The sequence below is a fragment of the Coturnix japonica genome, chromosome 3 (genome assembly GCF_001577835.2).
Source record: "Coturnix japonica isolate 7356 chromosome 3, Coturnix japonica 2.1, whole genome shotgun sequence".
NCBI classification, from domain to species: Eukaryota; Metazoa; Chordata; class Aves; order Galliformes; family Phasianidae; genus Coturnix; species Coturnix japonica.
This window is the reverse complement of record NC_029518.1, coordinates 75,747,012-75,771,982: the sequence shown is the minus strand read 5'-3', so window position 1 is coordinate 75,771,982 and position 24,971 is coordinate 75,747,012. Positions and strand designations below refer to the sequence as shown.

The following is a 24,971-nucleotide window of genomic DNA, read 5'->3' as shown; positions in this document are numbered from 1 at the left end:
AGATGAATCCTGTATCTGGAGTTGTGGTGTATTGTTTCTTGTCACCGAAGCAAATGGCTTAGTGGAACTTCAGTAAAATGCACTGGGTGCTCGTAGTACTTTTTAAATGCCACCCATTTAACACCATTGATTAGTGTTTAGTTAGAAAGTGAGGAAGTCTCAGAGAGCAGAAAACAAATTCACTGCCATCACCTTCACGTAATATAGACTACTTTAATAACTATTTTATCTGCTTTAGCATTATAACTGTTACAAAAGGAACCCGTGAAGGATTCTGTGTGGCAGTGGAAGAGAAGAAAAACAGGATGGTGTTAAGGGTACATCCCTTATTTCAATATAATAACATGTGAAAATGAATGTTTTGTGATTGGCAAAAACTTCTTTATAGCTCATAATGGAAGATGTTCATTTAGCATATAGAAATGCTAGAAATTGTATATGTGATTGTTTTGCTAAATCAGGCCTGTTTGGAGAATGGGGGGTGGGGGTAGGGGGAGAAATTAAAATGAATCCCTCAGGAAAACAAAACAAAACAGAACACCAAACAGGTTAAAATATTGGTTTGTTAGTTATGAACAGTCTCTAAGAAAAATCTTCTCTGAGACCATGAGCACTACGATCCTCACTCGTTGAGAATACTTTGTGGGAGCTGACAACTCATTGGGGATCAGAAGCATAAAAGAGACTGAATCTAAATTATCAAAGGAAATCTTAATTGTAAATAACTTCTTGTTCAAATATACTTCAAAATATGTTCCTGGTCGTAGCACAGGCTTTCTTTTGATTTTCTAAGCTCACAGCTAATTGAAATGAAGAATTTTTTTTTCTGTAAGTTTCACTTTTTACACGGAAAAAAAATAAATGCTGTTATGACACAGAAACAGAAAAGAAAAAATAAACTCTAACTCCACATGAATGCAAAAAGATCAAGGATATGCTTTATTGATGGCACCCTAAATGTTCTTTCAGCAAGGAGGATAAAAGAACTTTGGTTCAATTGCATATCTTATATTGAAGGTATAAAAGTAATGGAGTACTTGTTAATGACTTTTAGACTGAATTCAGCATCTCATTTTTTTATTCTTTTTCATTACCTCCCTTAGCAATCATAAGTGCTAAATTTTCAGTAATTTAGGGAAAGGAATTATTCCTTAATCACAAATTTCTACTCTAAAAAGTAAGTCACGTCAGAATTTCTCTGACAAGAAGGCTCACAGGAGACTTTATTGTGTCTTAATGAGAGCCTCTGAGTATTTTTTCCCCTCATCTTTTGCTTTCACTTTTTATAGTTCCTGGAGGTTTTCTTCCTATGTCTAGCTCTTTAGGAAGAAAGAACTGGGACAGTCAGTTCTGTTTTAGCCAGTACTGTTTTCAGTACAGAAAGATCATAATGTATAGGTTTCATTTTACTGCAGCTTTTTCCTTTGTTTGGCAGTTGTGGCTTTTCTGAGCATGGTATGTGCAGTAAAATTAAAACAGAATGGAAGTTAAATAGCATTTGGCTGGTATTTATCTATTAAAAAAGTGGACCCCAAATCAGACAAATCTTGCTTTTATTTTAGTGCCCACATGAGGACGGATCACTTGCTACTACTTCATCACCAGTGTCTGTTCATGCCAGCAAAATATACACTCTTCAAGGAAAACAGCAAGAATCTGGAGACAGATGCCACTGCTTTCCAACTAAAGTATGACATTCTTGTGTTGCTTTTAAATTCATTATTCTACATTATTCTGCTAGATACTTTAAAAAATAATAATTAAAAAAAATAGGAAGCACTTGAGTTTATTTCTGTAGTTATGAAAAAATGTTACAATCTTAGACTACTATAATGCATGTGTATGCTTGTATTTTACAGTTAAGAAACAGTACATTTTAGATTTAATTTTAAAATTACAGTTTCAGGGGGCTCTATGATTTTTGGATTGAACACAAACAAAAGCAAGGATCAGTAGTAAAAATGAGAATTACTACTGATATTTTATTAGGGTAAATATATTGTAAACATTTTTACTTCAGAATAGGTTGCTTTTTACATACTGCTTGTTTTAAATACTTCTCCTGTATGTGGTGCTATACTTATTCCAACCCATTTGTTTTGTTAGACTTTTGTAATTATGACAAAGTATTCAAATCAGTTATGTATTTTGGATACTCTTCTTTGTTGATTATTTTTGTTTTGTTTTGTTTTCTTTTAAAATCAGGGAGAAGCAGGACTACCAGGAGTTGCCGGTTTGCCAGGCCAGAAAGGGCATAAAGGTGAAAAGGTAAGTAATGAATGCATTCTATACTTCTGTGGCTTTCTTTCTCTTTATTGGACAGAAACTTTGCCAATTTAGTTATTCTTTAAAGGTATCTATTTTATAGAGGTTAAATGCTTCATCAGTTGGTACCTGGTTCTAAGTGTGTCCTCTCTACCACACAGCCCAGATCTGTGCCGCACTGAGGTCCACTCTCACTCAAGAACTTCAGGGAACACAGTACCCATGAAACAAACACACATAAAACACTGATAGTATATTTTCTTCCTCTTACTCTTATTCAAACATGGAGAAGTCATGTATGTTGTTCACAACATGGATTTCCCTATAGTATGTATGCATTTGTATAGCATTGCCAGTGGCCAGAATCCTATGCAGTGGATTATCATTCCAGTGATTAGTAGGAGGCTGAGAATTCACAGAATCACAGAATCACACAGAATCACAGAATTACCCGGGTTGGAAGGGACCTCAAGGATCATGTAGTTCCAACCCCCCTGCCTAGCAGGGCCACCAAACATACACATTTACTAGATCAGGTTGCCCAGGGCCCTGTCCAACCTGGTCTTGAACACCTCCAAGGATGGGGCATCCACAACCTCACTGGGCAGCCTGTTCCAGGACCTAACCACCCTTCTAGTAAAGAACTTTCCCCTAACATCCAACCTAAATCTTCCCTCCTTCAACTTAAATCCATTTCCCCTAGTCCTGCTATTATCAGCCCTTTCGAAGAGTTTACTCCCCTCCTGGGAGTAAGTTCCCTTCAGGTAATTCAACTAATATGACCTCAGCAGTGTGTTCTTTGGCATCACTCTTAATCACTGAAACTTTCTTAATTGTAAAGGGAGAGGAAGCTGACATTGACAAACTCTATAGCAGTCCAGTTGATACACATTCCTTGGGCATATTCCTTATTTTTGCTCTGTACTGCTTACTGTGACATTCTTGTTCTATTTAGCTTGAAGGTTTCCTAGTAATGAAAGTCAGTCTACCATATAGTTTTCTATTTATACTCCATTGCCTAAAATTGTTTGAAATGTTTTGGATGGGAAATGTCTGGAAATGTGTTTTTATTGCACTAACAGAAGTGCCAGCTTGAATAAACTGCTGCAAGTCAGCAAGAAATAGAAGCAATACTGCAAGAGCGTTAATCTAGCTGTTAGGATGGAGTTGTCCTACCCACCATCCTGCATTACAGCATGCTGTTTAATATTTGATCTGAAATGACTTGTGAAGACATCCAGCACTGCTCCTAAGACTGCAGTGCTTGGCTGAAACTGGTGCAGTTTAGAAGGGGCTTATCTGCAGAGAATTCCATGATAGTGTCTTCCCTTCCCAATTCTTTAATTCCCTTTCAGTACACATTTCAATTTTGTTACTACTTGTATATTTGAAGAAATTTAAAATATGTTTCTGAAACCTAGCTGAGCCTAGAAGGATTGTTGATAGCCTCCACACTTAAGCAAAAATTTTTGCTGATCCTAGTTCTCTGTACGTAGCACAATTATGTTAAAGCTAGCCAGTGTGGATATCTAAACCCACGTCGCATTGATTTGAAAAGCAATAAAACCTTTCAAATACTGTGCATCCATCACTGATAGCAAATTGCATTAGACCATGTCTGACATGTTTGGTAAGTATCAAGTACAAATTATTTATAAACTGATGTAAAACTGAAAACTGTTAAGTATGAGATTAATGAAAAATAAACTTTTCAAGATTTAAACAGACATGTTTTGTTTTTGTTTTTGTTTCTTTTTTGTTGGTGGTTTTTGTTTTTTTGTTTTTTTCAGTGGATTATTAAAAGTAAATTCAAATTAAATCAGTTTATCACCAGGCACTTGGATATTTCACTGAATCTGAGCCTGAGTGGGATTTGTGCATCCAGCAACTTTAGCTTATTAATTGTAAATTGATGTTTTGGCTAACAGAATCAGGAGATCAAAGTCAGAAGTAGTACAGTGAGTAGCTAGAAAGTGGCTTATTTTTAACCTGACTTATAACTGACCGGTACTTTCTACTTTCTAGCCTTAGTGCTTTTTTTGCTTTGGGGAGGGATGTGTTGGGTAAAAAAATCCTTTGATCTTATTCAAGAGGCATTATTATGTGCAGGAGAGTAACAAGTTGTGCTTAGATGGTTTGTAATGTGTTTCACATGAAATAAGAGCTTACTGAGGATTTTGATGGCCAGTTGGAAAGTGAAAGAGATTTCTCTAAATTTTCTGGTAGTTCTTCAGTCTTTGCTTCTCACTTTCTTCTTTTTTGCTTTTAGATCTTATTATTAACATCCAATCAAATATATTTAAATGTCCTTGTCATAACAGAATCCAAGTAAGAACAAGCCATTGATGGAATCTCTTGATCAGCCGAGCAGTTCTTGCTCTTTTATTTTATCTCATTCCAATTTTTCAATCATCATAATAATGTGTTTTTGGTTGTTTTTTTTTTTGTTTGTTTGTTTTTGTTTTTGTTTTTTTGCTGTGGTGGGAATTATAAGCAAGTTTCTACAAACTCAGACTGGTATTAGGCTATATTCAAACCCCACCTCAAACTGGTCTTTGGTCTACCATAATTGTTTCTTCAGATAAGACTCTGTTTTGCCTGTATCTAGTTTGTCTAGGACAAAACATGATATCTGACAAGTCATGTTTAGGCATTTTGAATTTCATTATTATCCTACATTCCCATACACTTAACAAATTTTGTCTAATACATTTGAACGAGTCAGATATGAAGAGTAATGTATATTTATTCAGTAGAATAGGCATTTATGCATGTACTTATGCACCTTAGCATGTTACAAGCTACTTATAGGAGCATCACTGATCAAAATTATTCCACTTGTTTAAAAGACTGTCCTATTTAAATCTCACCTTTCATTGTGGCTTCATTCTGACTAATCTGTTGGTCGACAACACTGCCCACAACAGAGGAGTTAGAACTAGATGGTCTTTAAGGTCCTTTTCAACCCAAGGCTATGACATTATGAATCATTGGGACATCATGAGAACAGTTTTCACTCAACTGTACAAATATTCCCATTGGCTTTGAAAAGGTGCATCTGAGGTGAAGGAACTGCTCTATTTAAATCTGTCTTTCCTTCTGATAGATCAGACTGTTTGGTACCATGCCACTTACTTTGTATTTAAAACAAACAACAAAACCCACGAAAACAAAACAAAAAACCCTCAAAGAAGGTAGAGTAGTTCCTCCCACTTTATTTCCTGTGCAAGCTTGAATTTAACAACGTTTGCTCCGCAGGACTTTACTTGCCTGTAGATCTGTATTTCCCAGCTATCATCAGCAGGGGACAAACTCCTGATCTTTAATGTCTGAATAATTAAGACGTAGAAAGTCATGAGGACCAACTTAGCTGTTTATCAAAACAGCTTTAAAACACATTATTTCAGCTTTTTCCTTCAGGTGAAAACTGAGAGGCAGCATTTTTCAATTGTACTGCTTAGGTAATCCTTGAACAATATTCTCTATTACTCTCACGGTGGCTTAATTCTCAGCACAGTGTATTTCACAAGTCTGAAGTGCTTAAAAGTCAGATGGAACTATTCTGTGATTTAATACATTATGATATATGTTTTGTAGAGGTAAGCTTCCTCTGCTGCTGAGCCAAGTGAGAAATAAACCATATTTTCTGTTCATTTTTTTTCTGCTACTGTAGCATGGTGCAGAGCTACTTAAAAATATATTCATTGCTAGTGAAAGTCACTGAATCATGATGTCAAGGTTCTGTTTTGTCCTCTATATGGAGAAAATCTTCAGGGAGGTGGAATATGGATGGTAGTAATTGAAATAATTGTATAGAATATACATACATTTTTCTCTTTTGAGTAGGCTATGGAATTAGTTGTATATTAAGTAATCTTTGCCTCCACCCCCAGAAGATTTTAAATAGAAACCCAAAGAGAATTAAATTTTTGATTGTAATAATAACCCATTCCAAGCTGTGTTAATAGGTCATTGGTTAATGCTGTAAGTATATTAGGGAGCAAAAAAATCAGAGGCAGAGTGCTTTCAAACATCAAAGGGCCAATTGATGCACACATATTGCTGTTGAAGTGTGGTTCACTAATTTATATTTTAATTAAAGAAAAAGGTGTTTTAAATGCTATTTGGGGCTTGATATAAATAGTTTTATGCACTAAATTTATGCATACTAAAATAATTGTAATAGAATTGTAATTGTAATTGTAATAGATCAGAAAAAAGAACTTTTGGAGAACAAATAAGGCATCTTACTGTTCTTTCTGCTTGCTTTCTTTACTACTTTTCCTTTCTTCAGTCTCTGTCACTCCTCACAACCCAGTTTTATCTACTTCCATCTAAGGCAAATTTGTTGCACTGCTTCAGTATTATTCATTTCTGATCAGATTTTCATTGCAGAGGCTATTGACAGATTCAGGAAGCTCGAGGCTAAAATGCATGAAAAAGAAAAATTTCTTGGGGAAAATATGACTGTCTGTCAATGGCAACAAAGTGAACTTCCCAAAGTCAGAGTACTTAGTTTTAATCTTGTAATGGGCAGAAGAAAATACACCACACCCACAGACAGTAGAATCTTTTGGCAGTCCCACTTAATGTTTTAACTGTCTAATAGTCAAAATTATCTAACTGTCAATAGTCAAAATTATCTAACTGACGTGAAAATTTTCTTAGGAAAATGTCTTAAATATTCAACTCTTATCTTTGTTATTGTGTACATCATTCCACTATTCATCTGATTAGAATTAAGGATGGCAGTTCAAGTCTTCCTTAAGAGATGTGGAGAAGTGGTAATAAGTACTCAGCACTCTGAGGTGCTCGGAGAGTTGAGGGCTGTCATTTCCTCCCCAGAGCTGAAGCTAAAGCAGAACAGCAGCAGTCAGTGGGCCCCATTGCAGGGGATAACCGGCAAACCAGGGCTTAAGATTCACTGCCAGGTCAACACAGAGCCAGGCATTCCTATGAGGAATCTAGCTTCTACATCAGTGTCATATCCCTGATGCCACAGAAACATTCCCAGTTCATTCACAGAATTATTGGGGTTAGAAAGGACCTTTGGACATCACCTCTGCTCAAGCTACTCTTAGGGATTAATTTTCTTTCTCATCTATGCCAGCATCTGAATTCAGGCTGATTCTACACATCAACAAAAAGTTCCTATGTTGGCACTTTCCTAGTCCCAGTACTTCTGTAACAATTTATAATCATGAGAACTGTTTATCTGTCTGCGCAACTAAATTTTAATACTTTCTGTTTTACATAATTTCCTACAGGGACCACCTCTGACATTAGTTACACAGGTGGCAGATGTAGTACGAAGGTTTCATTCTTTACGTTACACCCTTTGCCTTTCTCTTTATCAATTTTGGAAGTCACTGTCGACAGTATACTGCCTCCTGGTAACAAGTCTCTTGGATGTGCCAATATTCTTTCTCAATAATAATGCACATTTTCTTATCTGGATATTTCTGATTCTACTGGCATGCAGTCTTTATGCATAGATGAAATCCAGGAAAGCTAATTGTCCTTATCAAGTCTTATAAAACTTTGTCGAAGTCTTTTGAGAACTCATATAGGCTCTTCAGGTAATCTGAACTAATATGGATTTTTTTGTTGACAAGAGCAATACTGTGCCATTATGTGCTCTAAGCCATGTTTGTGTCACTTTCCATTAATTAAATGCAATTTCTTTTATTTTAGTATTAAAATCACAACCTGGTTAGATCAGAACACTGCTGAGAATATTTTCCTCCTTTCAGCATTTCTTGTGGACTTTATTTTCTAGATTCAGTATCAAAGTGTCATGTTAATCCCACAATGTAAATGTATTTGAAATTATTTGGTGTCTTAAATTACAAATGTATATGTTTAAATAAAATACTGTCTTAAAGCTTTTTGGGTTTTATGTGAGAAAGGGAAAGGACCAAAGAAAATCTGTTAATTAAATTACCTCTGTAATTCTCTCTATTACTCCACATTACTCTCTATTACATCCACATAGTAACATATGACTGTATTTTCTGTTTGCTGCTAGCTTATTATTTTGAGTTCTACAATGTAGTATGAGTTCTACAATGGAAACACTGAATAATGGCTGAATGGCAGAAAGATGTAAAGGTCAAGAGCTCGTGAAACTCTGACTCATCAATGTAATAAAATAATCACAATTTTAGTACTGCAGATGGCCTCAGATGTACCGAATTAATTCTGCTTCAGATAGACAGCTGACTGGTATCATTGGAAAAAGACTGCAATCTTGGCTTGGCTTATCTTTATGGAAGACTAACAGAAACATCTGTGTGTGTGTTGAGATGAGGCTGCTGAATTTCCACTATTCACTAGTCAAAAGTATAGTAGCCATCCTATTGTTTGTAAGGTATTACATTCTGGAAAACATGCTTTGGCTTAAATATTTTATTCACTAAGTAACTTGTGCTCTCTTGAAAAGAATTTTCAATGCTACTCTTAGCAGAAATTCTGAGCAGTAGACTTTCAGCTCACTGTACTATCCTTGAATTATTATGCAGAGAGTACTTTGTAATCTATCATACCAGCATTACACTATTAGTTTGCATGACTACCAGCCTGTATTTCTGTTAATTTTGGTAGTTCTAAGCTAATGTAAAATTTGGTTCTTTCGTAATAATTTAATTACATAAACTTATAAAGCTTAATTGCAGTGTGTTGGTGTGCTCTTGCTAAGCCATAAAAAGAGATTTATTTAAGGATAGGTGTAGGCGTGGTAGTCTGAAACCATGTTTTTAATTCTTGTTTCTATACCTTTGGGATTTGTTATATGAGAAAGTAATGTATGTTTACTTTTCCAAAAGACTTCAACATCTGCAGAAGCAAAAGATCAGTCTATCATGGAAAAACAGGCCAAAAGCTCTTAGAAATGCATTTGCCCCTTTTTAAAAATTGTTGTTCTGCTGTGTGAACTCTTCTGTTGGCAGTACAATGTGCAGTATGTGATCTTTAAACTCACTGAACACAAGCATGAAACATTAGAGTGTGCTTATTAAAACCATGGTTATAAGATAGAGGCATGTCTTAATAATCTAATTTACCATGGATAATAATTGTCTTCAAGGCAAGGAATATATTTGAACTTAATGAAACAGAAATGTAAACACAGTGTGGTGAACTATACGGCTAAAGTCTTCCAGCCGTGTGCCAGGCTGTGTAATTTTTGCCTACACAGTATATAAAAATACACTACTGACTGTTCTGGTCTCTTAAAATACTTGGAAGTGGCTTCAGGGAACAGAGTGTGAATAGATAAGGCAGTCACTCTGTGGTGATAAGCCAAACTAAAGACCAGTTCTGCTCCTAGTATGACTCACTACTAACATGATAGCAACATACACATTCAAAACCTTGTTCTACTTTTGAGACAGAATGATTTAGCGTGCCTATATTAGGGACCACACCAATATTTGTGAAGAAAAAAAAAAATAGGAAGTGTGAAAAATAGCGCATATGCTTCTCCGTAACATGACTCCTCCTGATCAGTGCCTTCAAATCAGACACTGGAGTGGTGCTCTTCACCAGGTTCAGCTGTTATAAACAGGACTTTTCAGTTGGGCTTTGCAGATGTAGTTTCTTTATGGTGGTTTCTGTAAATGGATTTTTGAAATTTAAAATGGAGGGTAAGGAATATAGAGAAATGTTATGGTTAGTTGAGAAGTAACGAAAATGGTTCAGTCTAGTTCTGGGGCCCCAACACAAGAAGGACATGGAGCTGTTGGAACAGATCCAGAGGAGGGCCATGAGGATGATCAGAGGGCTGGAGCACCTCCCCTGTGAGGACAGGCTGAGAGAGCTGGTGCCAGGGGAGCCTTATAGCAGCCTTCCAGTAATTGAAGGGGATCTACGGAAAAGCTGGGGAAGGACTTTTTATAAGGGCAGGCTGTGACAGTACCAAGACAAGAGGAAATGATTTAAGATGGAAGAGGGTAGATTTAGACTAGATATCAGGGAGAAATTCTTTACTGTGAGGGTGGTGAGACATTGGAACAGATTGCCCAGTGAGGCTGTGAATGCCCCCTCGCTAGAACCATTCAAGGCTAGGCAGGATGGGGCTTTGCACAGAGCATGAGAGGGAGCTCAGCTCTTCAAAGTATGCTGTGCTGAGTCAGCAGCTGCTGAGGGCAGCCTGAAGGGAATGGTGAGGAAAACAAGTACTGTAAATTCTCCTTTTAACATGAAGTAAGCATTTAATAATGGCTGGTCTGGGATGCAACAAACACTGTTGCATGCTTTTTTGGTTTTCTTCCAGTCTTAATATTCAGTTCTTAACTTCAGAAAGGTTAAAATCCATCATTTTGGAAGAGAAGTACTACATTTACACTGAAAAGATGAATGTGCTCATAGTGTTCTCTCTTTGAGACTTTCAGGTTTTTGTTTTTAGTGGTTCTTTCTTTTGTGTCTGCATTGTGGTGTTTTTAATCTTTACAACAGTGGTTGTTCTAACAGTGAGTTCTAAGGTACCTAGCTGATTTAATCTGCTATGCCTACATTAATTAAAAATCACTTTAAACCTAATGGAGAAACATAGGTTATCAAGTAAGAAACAGTTGAGCACTTTACACAGTGATGATCTCACAAAAAATATTTGGCCATCTGGATGGGAATCTGCTCACCTTGCTCTCAGAAAAGAGACCAGTCTGCTGGGACGTGGTTCACTTGTGAGTTTTGGGATAACTGTGAATCTCATAACAATGAAAGCAGTCACACAAGTTGAACATAACCACAGGCTGCAAAGAACACAAGATATGTCTGCTGTGGTCCAAAGTCTTTCCGCTGGACTGCTGAGTTAAGAATCCTCTGTATTTGTATCCTGTTTGTAAAGATATGATAAACTGATATTTGTTGCTAAGGGAAGTTTGTTTATTGATTACATTGAGGAATTTATTCTTATATAAGTAAGCTTCTGCTCATGCTGAATATCGGGATTACAAGTTCCTAGGATCTCACTTTTTAAAAAGTTTCAACATTTTGTCAGTGTAGGTGTTATGGGACTTTAATACTCAGCAGGAATTTCCAGGCTTTCAGTTTTGAATTTGAGCACCCAAATTACTTCTGTACCCTTTCATAAGAAGCAGTTATTTGTGTAATTATGGCTCTTGTCCTTCTTCATGTACACCTTTAACTCCAAGAACAATTTAATATTAATTGTTTTTAAATCAGTGACATTCCTTTGGTCAAGACCTGGCTTACTGCAAAAAACAACTGTAGTGTTTTCTGTTCACTAGAGAATCGCCATTACTTGGTACAGATAAACAAAGCTTACCTTTTTTTTTTTTGAGAATGAAAAACTGTAGGGTTTCATTGCTCTCTCTGTCATCCTCTATTGCCCACCTGACTTTGATTTTAAACTTTGTAGCCCTTATTCTTGACATTATTGAGCAAAATTTATTTGTTCAATGTTTGCTTCAATCATTTTTAAGATTCTTTGTCCAGCTTGCAGCTGCTGGAACGTTCCGCACCTCTACTGATCAGTCCAGAGAGTCTCTTAAAACTGACATTTTCTAACAGATTGCTTATGGTTGAGGTTTGGTTTCTTTGAGGGAGTGACAGGGAAGGAGAAGGTGACTGAGTTCAAAGTGCCTTTTAGAAATATTGTGTGCATGTGACTTTTAGATCAAATAACTCTGTATTTCCTTGTCCTTTCTCAGAGTTGAATGCTGTTAACCCAGTGAATTTGTGCCTGCCTTGTGTAACTCTGTTGTCACAATGAATTCCCTTGAAATCACCAGAGTTAGTTATTTTTTTTTCTAGAAGCACACGTTTGCAAGTATTTATCTTAATTGACATTGTAATTATTTTAAAATGTACCTATTTTTTCTGATTTTAATGTTACATGTACAGCATCTTCCTCCGCAGTCATTATATTTCTAAGTATGACATTATATGTCTGCAGTGGTAGGAGGTACTTCTCTGTTGAATAAGATATGACCTAAGCAGTTGATGGTCTTTAAAATTTCTAACTGAATAATTTATTTTGTAGGGTGAGATGGGTGCAAAAGGACAGGATGGTGCTGCTGGTCTTCCTGGTGAAAAGGTATGTTTTTGTGTGTAAACACAATTTGACTCACTGGGAAGCGCTCACTGTGACAGTGGCTCATCTGTAATTAATCACAGATGAGTGAGGACAGAACATTTCTCTTGTTAGAGATCTAATTTCTGTCTTGTATGCTGCTGTATTTCTGTTTTACACTGATAAAACAGCTCTAGCTAATAGTATTTTCTGCAGTCGTGCTCATCTTTCTTCTAGAAAATGGGAAGGGGAATATATACAGCTAAGAGAAAGCTTATCCAGATGTCAGAACAGGAAAGAGATGTTCTCTTATATCCAGCATGCTGAAAGGTGGAGAAGACCAGCCATCTTGGCTAGATCTTTGTGAAAACGCACAGCCCACAGCAGGTAGTGATACCAGAAGCTGAACTTCCTTATAGCTGCCCCACAGTGGGGGTGTTTTCTTCCTTTCTGGGTGTCACGGGGGACACCTGACCTAACCTGGTCTCCAAGTCTTGCTGCTGCTTTTCTCAGATAAGCCTGTCCTGCACTTTTCTTAACACAACAGTCTTGGAGAGGATGCAGATTAAAGCAGAATGTCTGCTACCCATGCTCCCTGACAATTTGTTAAACTGTGAAGGCTGTGGATGCCCAGAAAAGAGCTCTTGTGCTCTCAACAGGACACTTGATAAGGCTTTGAGATAAAGACCACTGACCTCTAAGCAGAGACTTAGGAGTAGCTGTGGCTAAAAAAGCATATCAGCCTGCCTGCATATTCAAGAGAGTAAGATTCACTTCAGAATGTTAGACATTCACTTCATCTGATTTAAGGCATTTATACAGATTTAAGAACAAGTCCACTAGACTAACATCCCATCATCATGGCAACCCTCAAGAACACTAAGTAAACAGTGTGTTGCAGGAGATGGTAATGATTTGCCCACTTGTGATTTTGTCGTTGTTTTTGTTCCAGTTATTAACTGGAAGCCACTTTATATATTAATGAGTGAAGTTTTCCGGAAACGTGTTTCAGTTTATTGCTCTGGTGGCTTTGTGTTTGTTTTGTTTTGTTTTGTTTGCTTGTTGGTTTTCCAGTGGTATCAAACATCTTGATTAGCCTTCATCCCTCACTTGTGTCAATGTCATCATGCACTTCAAGTTTCTGTGCTTTCAGTGCTATGAACATATATTCCTCTTTAAGGCAGCTGCCGCTATGATAAGTACAGTATTTCAGTAATGCTCTTAATTTGGTTCATTTAGCCATTACCCAGATTTCTAAGCACCGAAACAATTAAGAGTTTCACCTCAACTGTGAGGTTTTGAATCTGTTAATGATAAGATATAGAATTATGAAACTCTTTCACTTTTACTTTCAATTTTTTTAAACTTCATTGTTATTAAAAAATGAGAGCTAGATATATGATATTAGAAAAGAATATGAATTAGCATCAGCAGCAAATTCATATTTTAAGTAGAAAAGTGGAGAGCAGGTTGCAAAGATCTTCAAAAGACATTGCAGTGTTGAGGAAGTGAGTCATAAATTAGCATGTAAAACTCAGTGAAATTAATAGTTAAGTGATGGGGAGGAAAAACAAGCCAAAATTTATGTATTTCATATTGGACGCTGGATTGGCTTTTATTGGTCATGAAAGTGATCTTGAAATTAGAGGTCAATGAAAACATGCTCTCACTGTTAAGTCCTATCAAATAAACAAATGGAATTTAGTAAAGATTAGGAAGAGAGAGAGGAACAAAAAAAGCCATCTTAAATTCACTGCTATTAATAAAATCATGTACATAAATCTGTGCATGCATTTCTGGTTCCCTCATTTCGAGGTGGATTTAGTAGCATTTAGGAGGCATCAACAGTGATTAACAGCATTGGGCATCTTCCAGTTAAGGCATGAGATTGATGACTTCATTTGAAAAAGGCCCCATTGAGGTGAAAACTGTTGCATTCTATGCTCTGTAAAATTATGGGTGGAACAGAAAAGGGTTGTTTTTTTTTCATCCTCTTTCAGCATGAGAACTAGAACATTAAATTATTTGGTAGCAAGTTTGGAACGGATAGAAAGGGATTCTTCATATAACATGATTAAAGTTAAAGCAGGACTGAAATTATTTGAAAGTCGATTAAAGTTGGTAAAAAAAATATCCCCAGAGGGTGTCAAACAGACACCACTACTCTGAAAGTTCTAGGCTCAAAATTGCTGAAGACTGGGAAACTCCCTGGAGAAGTCTAAATGATTACTATTTTGTTATACTTTTCTGTAGGCTTCTGTTGTCGCCACAATTGTAGACACATACTTGAACAGAGAAACTTTTGATTTGATCCAGCTAGACAGCTTTTATTTTACTGTGCTCCCACATGTGAGCTAGTGGGATGGGATATTATAAAACAGTAGATTGATTGTGATTGATATGTAATGAAGTTGTGTTTTTCCTCGTCTCTGTCTGTTGCTCCTTCTTTGATGGTGTCTTTCCTTAAAATTACCAAGCAACATTGCTTTTGCAGTACAAGTTATTGCTATGTTTTAACCTGGCAGGCACTTGATCACCACAAAGTCATTCTCTGACTTCTGCCTCCTAGTGAGATGGGAGACAGAATTGGGGGGAAAAAATAACAAAGTAGAGCTCATGGGCTGAGATTAAAACTGTTTACTAAGACAGAAAAGGAAGGGAAAAAATAATAGTGATGGTAATAGTAATATGCTTGTACAAAACAAGTGATGCACAGTGCAATTGCACATCTCCTGACTGCTGATCCCCAGCTAGTCCCTTAGCAGTAGCTACCTGCCCAGCCAACTCCCCACAGCTTTTCAAGTTTCTTCACATGAAGTCATATGGAATATCCCTTTGTCCACCTTAGGTCAGCTGTCTGGGTTCTGCCCCCTCTCACCTCCTTGTGCATACTCATCTCCTTTCACTGGAAGGACAGTAAAAAGGGGCTGAGAGGCTGAAGCAACCTTGGCTCTGTGAAGCCACTGTTCAGCAGCAACTAACACACTGATGTGTTAGCAACTTTTGTTCTTTTACTAAAGTCAAAACATAGCATCATACTAGACACTGTGAAGAAAAATCAACTTTGTCCCAGCTGAAATCAGAACAGTTATTATTGCAGTTTCCATGGTTAATACTGTTTGGGTGTTTTGTTTTCTTTCTTTTTTAGCACCTTATAGAGTCACTGTCAGGCTAAATCCAAAAACTCCTGTTAGTTTACATAAGGCTCTGCACTGGGGTTGCGTTTAATGTGGAGACAGTGTACTTTTCCTCAACAGTATGACTCTTTGAATCCAGATTACAGTAAAGCCGTGCTGTTGTTGCAAGTCAAAAATGAACTTCTGTGGAATCTGAAACTGGCAAGGCCAAAAACTGTTTGAAAAATATATTTATTTTGTACTTGCATGGCTAGATGAAAAACTGAGATACGGATGCCCAGGTTGTGTTAGTCTGAGTTGTGATCTCTGCACAGAGTAATACAGTATGTTATTATTAGCTCCTTCCTGGAGGTAGAATCACTTTATTTTCCTGGCATTGTGGCTGATGTTAACACACTCTCTCAGCTGGTGTACTAAGGGCTTTTTGAGTTTATGTCTGTTATTTTTGAGCTCCTTTTTTTCTTGGATGTTCTGGATTCTAGAAATATATGTAGACTCAAAAACACCTAAACAAAGTAAAGGAAGAAAAATCCTCTGAGATTTCTGTACAAAGGCATCTCCTATATTTCTGTAAGTGGAGGTGCAGATTTTAGAATGCTAAAGGAACATTCTCAGGAATTAGCACTGTTTATCCTTTTCATATGCCCCTCAGTATGTGTTTTCTGTTGACAGAGGTGTGATTTTGTTTGACTGTAACCATTTTTATGTTTCAGGGAAAAAAATGAATGATATGACTTTTTTATATGTAAATGCTGTTTGATGCTTCAGAGAGAAAATGGCACTCAGAACTATCTGTTGCAATATTGCATTGTTCATACTTCTTTCCCTCATGAAAGGTTCGGAGGATAAATACGTGGCAGATCTTAATTTTGCTGCTTAATTCGTGTGTACTATTTTGATAATTTACCTTAGACTGAGATAAGCTGGAAAGTCTGTTTTGGTAGAAATGATTAGCTCTAACCCACCTATCATGGTAGCAGTGTCTAAAGTTAGAGTAATCCAGTGTACTTTATTACCTGCTAGGGAAGTGCTTCATGGTCACATACAGAACTTTAAAAAATCTACATCTGCTGATTTTCTGGGCAAGTCTGTAAATCTTGCTTTGTGTACATGACCTGTACTTTAAAGGTTCTAAGGCGTTAAAATTGACTCATGTATCTTTAGTCTCTCTTCAAATGCCATGTTTGACTTTCTGTCATTTGCAAAACAGGTTATAGCTAACAGTAATTTGCAGGTGGCCCTTCAGAGAAAAAAAAACAATTTCCTGTTTCCCTGAATGCTGCAGTGGTTTTTCAGCAGTTGGACTGGGTAATAATTGCAGACCTAAATGGCATAGACTGCTGAGAGGTTCTGCCATTTGAGAGGTTGGACCTGCTGGGGGATAGTGCAGAGAAGTTTAAGTCTCTGTGACTTCAGGGTGGGATAAGAATAACATTAACACCTCTTTTCTGAAGAAAACAGATGTCTGTTCAGGCAGTTCTGCAGTATTGCTGCTTTTCTACTGCAATTTTTTGTAAGCTGACAAATTGAAAAGCAGGTTCCCCCTTGGCTGACAGCATCCCACACCACAACATGCCTGTCATGTCACCTACTTTCAGGGTAGAAACAGTCAGCCTGACAGGAATGATGCCTAGCCTAGAGACTCAAGGATCAAATGCAGTCCCTGAGGAGCCCTACCTCAGGCCCCCAGAGTCACAACACAATAGATCACAGACAACGTCACAAATACATCTCACTCTTTGATGTGAAACTCCGTCATTTCTTCTTCCCTGTCCTTTTTTATGAAACTTTCCTAAGATATATTCTTGAAATAGCAGGTCTTACTTATTGAGGGCTACAGAAGGAATCCTTAAAAGTATCAGGGGAGAGAGTTCTGTGGTGTGAGTTTATAACCCTAAAAAGTAAGAGGGCAATAGTCCTCCTATGGAAAATGGCTTAATTTGTAGACTGCCAGAAGGTATGGAATACGTTTCTGTGATCCCTTCTTGCTGTCAGGACTGATTTGCTGCTTGGTCTTCTGGGGAAAATTCTTCAGCGGATCTGTCTGGTCAATATATATATAAAATATGATATATAAGAAGAAATGGATTGTAGTGGTAAATCAGATTCACTGTGTATGTGAGAGAGACTCTTATACCTTGCCTGGTTTGAAGATGTTCAACAAAGTCTACAAACACATGTCAAGGACGAAGTGTGTTAGAGTACTTTATTCTTTGGCAATTAGCAAGTGAAATTTTCTTTGGATATAGTTCTGAAGCTATTAAGTACAATTGGATTGCAGCCAGAGTGCTGGCTCCATGACCTGAGTGTAAATGTGCTGAAGTTAAATCTGTCCCTGTGAGGTGATTGGAGTGCTTTAAGATGTTGGATGACAATTGTTTATCTGATTCACATCAGGTTCTACAAATTAAGCAGTGCTGGTCTAGCAGTTAGACTAACCTCATTAAAACAAGAAGTTCGAGCTCTGCTGTTAAGAATGGTCTTTATGCACCACCTGTTTTTGCTGTGTGACACCACTGATGTAATCTGAGCAATGCTGATGTGTTCTGGAAAATACTCCCATTTAAAAAAAACAAACAAGACCCACTCATTATTTTCCTAGTGTTTGTGTCATACTGAAATTCTGAGAAAACTCTCCCATTGGTGAGACCCACAGGCTTCTTTCCTTCAGTGATGCTTTCTTATTACCTACAAACATATTGCATGTGGGCAGGATCTTTCCATAACATGTACTGGGGGATGGATAGAGATGGGCATAGTCAACTTCGCTGCAACACTTTTCTGTGTTGAAAAGAACAGGTTCAGTCTCTCTCCTCTTCCATTTCAGCAGATGAGCAGACTGCACTGAGCACATTGTGTGCTGAATCCTCCTTTTTTCTTCAGTCATACATTTCCAAATAGTCTGATAACTTAAAGAGGTGTACACTTTGGACCATGATTGTCAGATGAAATATTCAAGCCTTAAAAGAAATTAATAATAATAAAAAAAAAGGCAGTGAAGCAAGCCTGAGGAAGAGATTGTCACCATGGAGTGTACTCTGAGACAGAGCACTTTGGGAAGTATGTATGTTATATAGCTCCAGCTAGGCAAAAAGCTCTTAGACTTCTGAGAAGTGCTGATGGCAGCATGTCACAAAGGATTTAAGCTGCTGAAGATGAGTAATTGGCTTTATTCTTGACCATTCCATATTTGCCTGTCCATTTCTATTATGAAAAAACTTTTCCTTATTTCTCATGTTACATTATGAAGAATGTTTAAAACTAAAGTATACAAAAACATAATTCAGGGCATTCAGATGACTTAGCAAACCAAAATATGTTTTTGCCTGCGCCCCTTTAACCGAGCTCCTACAGTAATTGCTTTTTTTTTGTGTGTGTGTAGGTGTTGGTGATTACATACATATGTTTCTTAAACTACATTTTTTGAAATGCATGTGTCTCTACTCATTTTGAACACTTGACATTTCAATGGCTTATCTTTACTTTTGTGTTTGTTGCTATTGGAGTTGCTTGGTCTTGTTTGGTGGTTTTTTTGGTGTTGTTTTTTTACAGTATTTTTTCAATCTAGTTTATGAACAGACATTGTAAAATATTTAATATTTTAAGTCAGCTCTTCAAAATAGCTGGTTTTGCACACTAAGCCTGCAGAATAAGTGAAATATTCAATATGCCGTGCCTTTGCTTCTGTGCTGTGTGGGTACTCCCATAGTATACTAGTAAAATAAACAGTTTAGACAGACTAAAAGGAGAAAAAAATGCTTATATGAATAAAAACATTGTTTATCATCACACAACCTAAATTTATATTCAGTCAGACCACAGAAAAGAACTAGAAGTACATTTCAAGAGCTCTACAAACTGTATAAGTAAGAGTCATGAAGATGAGATTTGATTCACATGAAACAGTGCAGTAGGTATCTACCAAATAATTCTTGCTTTTTTTTTTTCTTTTTTCTTTTTTGTTTTAAGCTTATGTGTATTTATGATGATGACCAACAATAGTATACAAACTTTCATGTTTTATGACCTAGAAGACAACAGGACTAGAATATATAATATTTGTGATTTTTTTTTCTCTTTTAATGGATTTGCATGTTTATAATTTCAGTTTTCTCAAGTTCACTAACAATGTGCTATCTTGAGTTTTATCTGACTCTGAAATGAAACACTGATCATTTCATTCTTGTAATGTTGTGGTTTTTTTGTTATCCTTTTGTAGTAATTGTTTGGACATCCTTTTGGAGCATATTAATAAGGGCATCATATGAAATGTATCTTGTACACTGGACATTTGTTAAATGTACATCCAGATCAAATTGTGTCATCGTGAAGATCCATGTGACCATTGAACTCTCCCATTGTTCTGGCTAGATTCTGTCCAGAATTTTCCAAGGCTTTTGACTTTATAAAAGAGTCATGGATGTGATGCCTGTTTAGCATATGCTCCCAGAGCATCTCACTCATGCAAGCATGCAAATCTAAAGAGACACTAGTGTTGAGCATTCAGTAAAAAAAATCTTTTCCTTGCAGCTGTTTTGAAAGATGTCTAGACAAAGTGTCTTCCACAGTTCATGTGCTGCATAGATTCTTGACCAAGGTTAGGATATTTCCAAAGTAGCTCATGAGCATCCCTAAGAAAGCTTACAGAAATGGAGCACTAGACAGGCACTACTTAGAGACATGATATTCAATTTGTATCTCAGTTACTCGGTGTCATCTAATTTCTAAGCTCCTTTAGGTGCTGATCAGTTAATTTTTAGATCAGGTGTGGTGACAGATTTTACCACTTAGAAAGCCTTTGAAAAATCCCTCTACTACTTTACTCTTCAGTCTCCAACAGAGAGTGAAGAGTATTATAACTACTATAGAAAGCAGTTTTAGAAACAGGAATGTTTTCAAAGTAGGAAAATCATGAGTTCTAATACATAAAGCTGAAACAACATTTAGATAGGAAACAGAATGGCAATTTCATAAAATGAGATAATGTGTAAATATTAAAGAAAATAGAAAAAAATAAACTTTATTAGCATTACATGAAAGCCTTGAGTTTTGAGAGCTGTTGGCCAGGCAAATGAATCTCATGTACTGCAACAAAAATTATATGTTCCTGTTGTGATTTCAGTGATATGTTTGTCTATATTTAATACACATCTGATTTTAAGATATGGATGTATGTGAAAAGAGTAGCTCTCAGCAGCTATCTGATGCATGAGCAGGCTCTCTAAAAACTCACACTTCTGACCATTATATTTTCCAGAATTTGTTTCATTGCTTCAGCATCTGTGTTCCTTGCTTGCCTGCTCGGCTCTCTCTTTAACATTACAAGGATGTGTTTTGAATAGCCTTTGATCATAAATTTGATTCCAGAGCGCTGTCTGCTGTGCTGACTGATTTTGCCTTATTAGGTGATTTTTGCAGTTCCCAGCTCCAGGAACTGTTGAGCTCCCTGGTTTTTCATTTGCCGCAGTTTAGAGGCAGCAGCACGGCCCGGTTTTCAGTGGAGGGTGCAGCTTTCCTGCTTACTCAGTTTCTGTTTCCATTCTGGATGGATCAGTGCTAGAGACTGTACTCAGGTGTGTGCTCTTTGTGAGCACAAACTTCGTTTATCATTGAAAAATCATTTCTTGAGAAGAAGGGTACTTGGTGGTTTATTAGCTAAGCCATGGCACTGTCTTCTGCCCTCTCATTTCTCTCAGAATCAGGCTGGTCTCAGTAGGACGAAAGTACAAATGTATTTTGGAAACCAAATGCTAATGCTTGCTATGCTCAGCATCAAAGCGATAGGCCCATGTCAGTGTGGTGAGATAAGGGGATAGGGTTGAGGGGGCCCTCTGGTATTTGAAGGGAAATGATTATAACCAGAGAAATGTGGCCAGCTGCATGGTCTCTGCATGCAGTGACTTCTATTGTTACATGAGGTGTGGCCAAAGAAACCAAAGGTCACCATCCATTTTGTAGGGGTCTGGGCTGCTGGGAGCAATAGAGCCCGTGGCATGCTGCCATGTAGAAGAGGCTTTTGTTAGTTTGTTACATAACGTGGAAGTAAAAAATAATGCAGTTACTAAATAATGTGGTGATTAAATACAGCTCTTTGTGCCTTAATCAGAGATTCATGAATACTGCAGCTTTGAGTCTGCTTGGCTCTGGTATTATTAACTGCATTTGAAAAGCCTGAGTCAGGGCCTTGTAGACTTGAAATGGGGGGATGGTTTGAGGACTTTTCTCCCATTGTTTCTTAAATTATATTTAATGGGCTCTTTTTGTGAGGTTTGTGTAGCATACGGTGTTATATTTTCATGATTTGCTTTTCAATCAGATCACCATAGAAATTTGCAATTTTAAAACTGTTATTGTTGTCTGTTTACATCTTATAAAAATGAAGAACTAAGACTGTAAGACAAATACCAGCTATTATAAGACTTGAACTCTCAAATGCTGGCAGCAGAGTATTGTAGGAGACTAATTGGGCAGGAAGGAATTTTCTCTCTGAACTGCAGTGCTGTACAACTTCTCTGACATGTGTTGCTTAGTTGTATTTATTTCCATTTGAGGAATTAGTGAAGTTCACCAAATATAACATTTTAAACTCAATTAATTATTGGTCTATATAAATTAGGACAACTTAGAAACAAATAACTTATGTTAATATAATTTTTATATCAAAGTATAATCTCCCTGATTACCAACTGTTGTAACTAGTGCATTAAATTAAAAAAACATAACTAAAAATTGGTAACCTCGTGTAGTAGAAACTTTATATATAGTATAAATTTTATGGAGATAATACGTAGGTAATTCCAAAAATAATGCCTCCTATTCATTCCCATGACAACTACAGCAGAGCACACTAACAATAACATTATTTGATAGAGAAAACTCTCAGCAACAAAAATTATTTTTCGATGTAGTCACCACAATTAGTGAAGTTGTGTGGATGAGCTGATTGAGATGCTCTTCGTTTCATGGTGACAGCTGTGCATGGCCATCTGGAACATGGCTTGTCTTTCATGTTGCAGTCACCACTGCTGAACCACACCAGCCACCACCTCACTGTTCTCTCACTCACTGTTTGGTCTCCATAAACGTTCAGCAAACATCAATGAATGTCAGTGGGTGCAAATTCAGTGAGACTCATTTGCTTCATTCATAGTTCCATGTCAGACACCACTTTGTCGGACTGCTGCAATCTGTCACATGGCAACAAAATGTAATGGAATATTGTTGGGAAAATTCAACCTCTACTGCCATCATCTGCCTCTGATGCTCTGGACCAACATATTAAAATAAAAGGCATTTCTTTTAGAATGACCTTCATAGCGAGTGTTTTTTGCTGTTTTAAATAGTGACTTGCTCTTAACTCTTCTTTGACATTTTTTGGTGATAGATGTACATTAGTCATATAATTATTTTAAATCCAGCTCAGATGTGAAATTTTAACATCAACAAATATACTTACCCTTAAAAAACTTAGAAGTTGTAATCTAGGATTTATATTCCAGATTCAGTGTAAGTTGCTCTTGTATGTTCGCTGTTGGATAGGCAAACTCTTCATACAGCAGAATCATTCGCAGGGACAGAAGAACAGGATGTACTTCTTAAATTCTCATTGCCAGCCAATATTTATCAACACCCAAGATTCATGCTGCGTGTTTCAAGTCTGAATCGATCAAATCAACATGACGTGCTGAGGCTGCGCCAAGTCATATCTAATCAGCAGTCAGCACTGCTGCTCTGGCATGAGGATCCCAAAAATAGAAACATAAGAAGTCAAACAAGTAAGTGGAAGGGCACTAAAAGAAAAAGTGCTGTTAATTCCACTGTTGACTTTCTGTCTAATGGATTCTTGTTCCCAGGCCGTGCTAAGTAAAGCAACTGGCGCAGGGTGTGTTTCTGCAGCTGGCTCGTCAGTGACACACGCAGCCCAGCTGGCTGACAGGTGTTTGATTCGTGTTTAACAACTACCTCACACAGGATGGATATTTTTCACGAGAATCTAGTCAGCTGATGCTTTTTGTTCAGAATTTACACCCCTTTCACTGTTCTGTCTTTTTGAAGGGCAGTTCTGTTTTTCTTTACAAATGACGGTAGTACTGCTTCAGTTCATCAAAAGAAGGCATCTGCCTCAGAAACCAAATGGAGGAAAGCTAACTTTATTAGTTGTATCCCGCTACCTTTTCATGTGGAAGATACGTGTTTTCTTTATAGCTATTAGCAATGAAATCTCCAGAAATGTTTATTTAGCTGTACATTTGTTACAGTAAAATTTCTGTCAAAGGAAAGGTATGAAAGAAGAATGCCAGACTTGCAAAGTATGGCTGTTACACACTGTTGTTTGTGCCTCTTCCCTTAACATGAGAAAGCCTTGGGACTTTCTTGTACAGCATGTTGTACAAACCTGGAGAAGAGAAATTCTTAGTCTAGAAGGGCATACAATAGTGAGAGTGACAACCAAGACTTGGAGGGAAGAGCGAAGGTCAGAAAGTACTTTAAGAGATGGAGATGAAAAGTGTATAGTGCTATTTCTTATTGATCTTATTGTAAGCTACATAACAGGACTCTGTATAACTGAGGATAAGTTGATTCCTTTGTTGTTTCTTTTTAAATTGCTTTAAGGTGTTTTGATTATTATTATTTTTTTTTTATAACAGCTAGTGGAAGAGACGGTGATTTTTATGACACTTTTTAATTGCTGCCTCGATAACAATCAACTTTTCCAGCAATACCAGCACTTGAAATAGAATATCAGTATGGACTTATAAATCATCTGATTATATGAACTCTAAGAATCTTAGGCAGTAGGATGTGCAATGTAGCATTGTTTTTGACCAGTTTGTTGTGGTTTGTTTTGGTTGTATTTTTCTTTATGCATTTTTCTTTTCTAGTATAAAATCCTTGACGTGGAAGATGGGACATCAGGAATAGTTAACAGTAATACAAAGATACTGGCTCTTTGCAGTGATGGGGTTATAATGCCAGTGTTGTGAAATAGCTAGGAGAAATATTGCATTGTAGAATATAGTGTGCTGGCAGTACTTCTGAACTTGAGAAGAATGGGGAAGGAATGTAGCAGGAGAAATGACTGTTGGGGTAATGTTGGTCCTCTAAATAAACAAAGTTTTTTTTTAGTGAAGGAATGATTAAAAACTCCTCATGCAGAGAACTCATGTCCCTTGGGTGGCAGACTACTTTCTTCCTCTTGGGCATCCCAGACATAGGATTGGGTTAATAAGCATCCAAGCAATCAAGAAAACATTTTGAAAGGAGAACAGACAACTTTACTGGGTTGAGATGCTGCTGTTCCCTACAGAGATATACAGAACTGATAGCAGGAAGACAGACTTCTATTTAGGAAGCAGCTCCCTGGAGCTCCTTAGGTTGGTTGACACCTGGATTCACAAATATGTCTGTGAATCTTAGTTTGACTACCAGTCCATCTCCACAATATATTAAATGTCAAAAGGGGAGAGATTTCTTAAGAAACCATTGCACTTCTGAGTGTAAGTGGGAAGATGGAAGGTGTGACTGCTTTACTTGCC

At 37.1% G+C, this 24,971-nt stretch overlaps 1 protein-coding gene across 5 annotated transcripts in view; it reads left to right on the top strand.

Moving 5' to 3' along the window:
* COL19A1 (collagen type XIX alpha 1 chain) overlaps nucleotides 1-24,971 on the top strand; it is a 172,794-nt gene that overhangs the window by 32,891 nt on the left and 114,932 nt on the right. For all 5 annotated transcript variants that reach the window (XM_015859135.2, XM_015859140.2, XM_015859137.2 and 2 more), the window contains exons 8-10: nucleotides 1,563-1,688; nucleotides 2,206-2,268; nucleotides 12,269-12,322. In XM_015859135.2, the coding sequence (XP_015714621.1) occupies nucleotides 1,563-1,688; nucleotides 2,206-2,268; nucleotides 12,269-12,322 (243 nt within the window). The remainder of the gene's footprint in view (nucleotides 1-1,562; nucleotides 1,689-2,205; nucleotides 2,269-12,268; nucleotides 12,323-24,971) is intronic.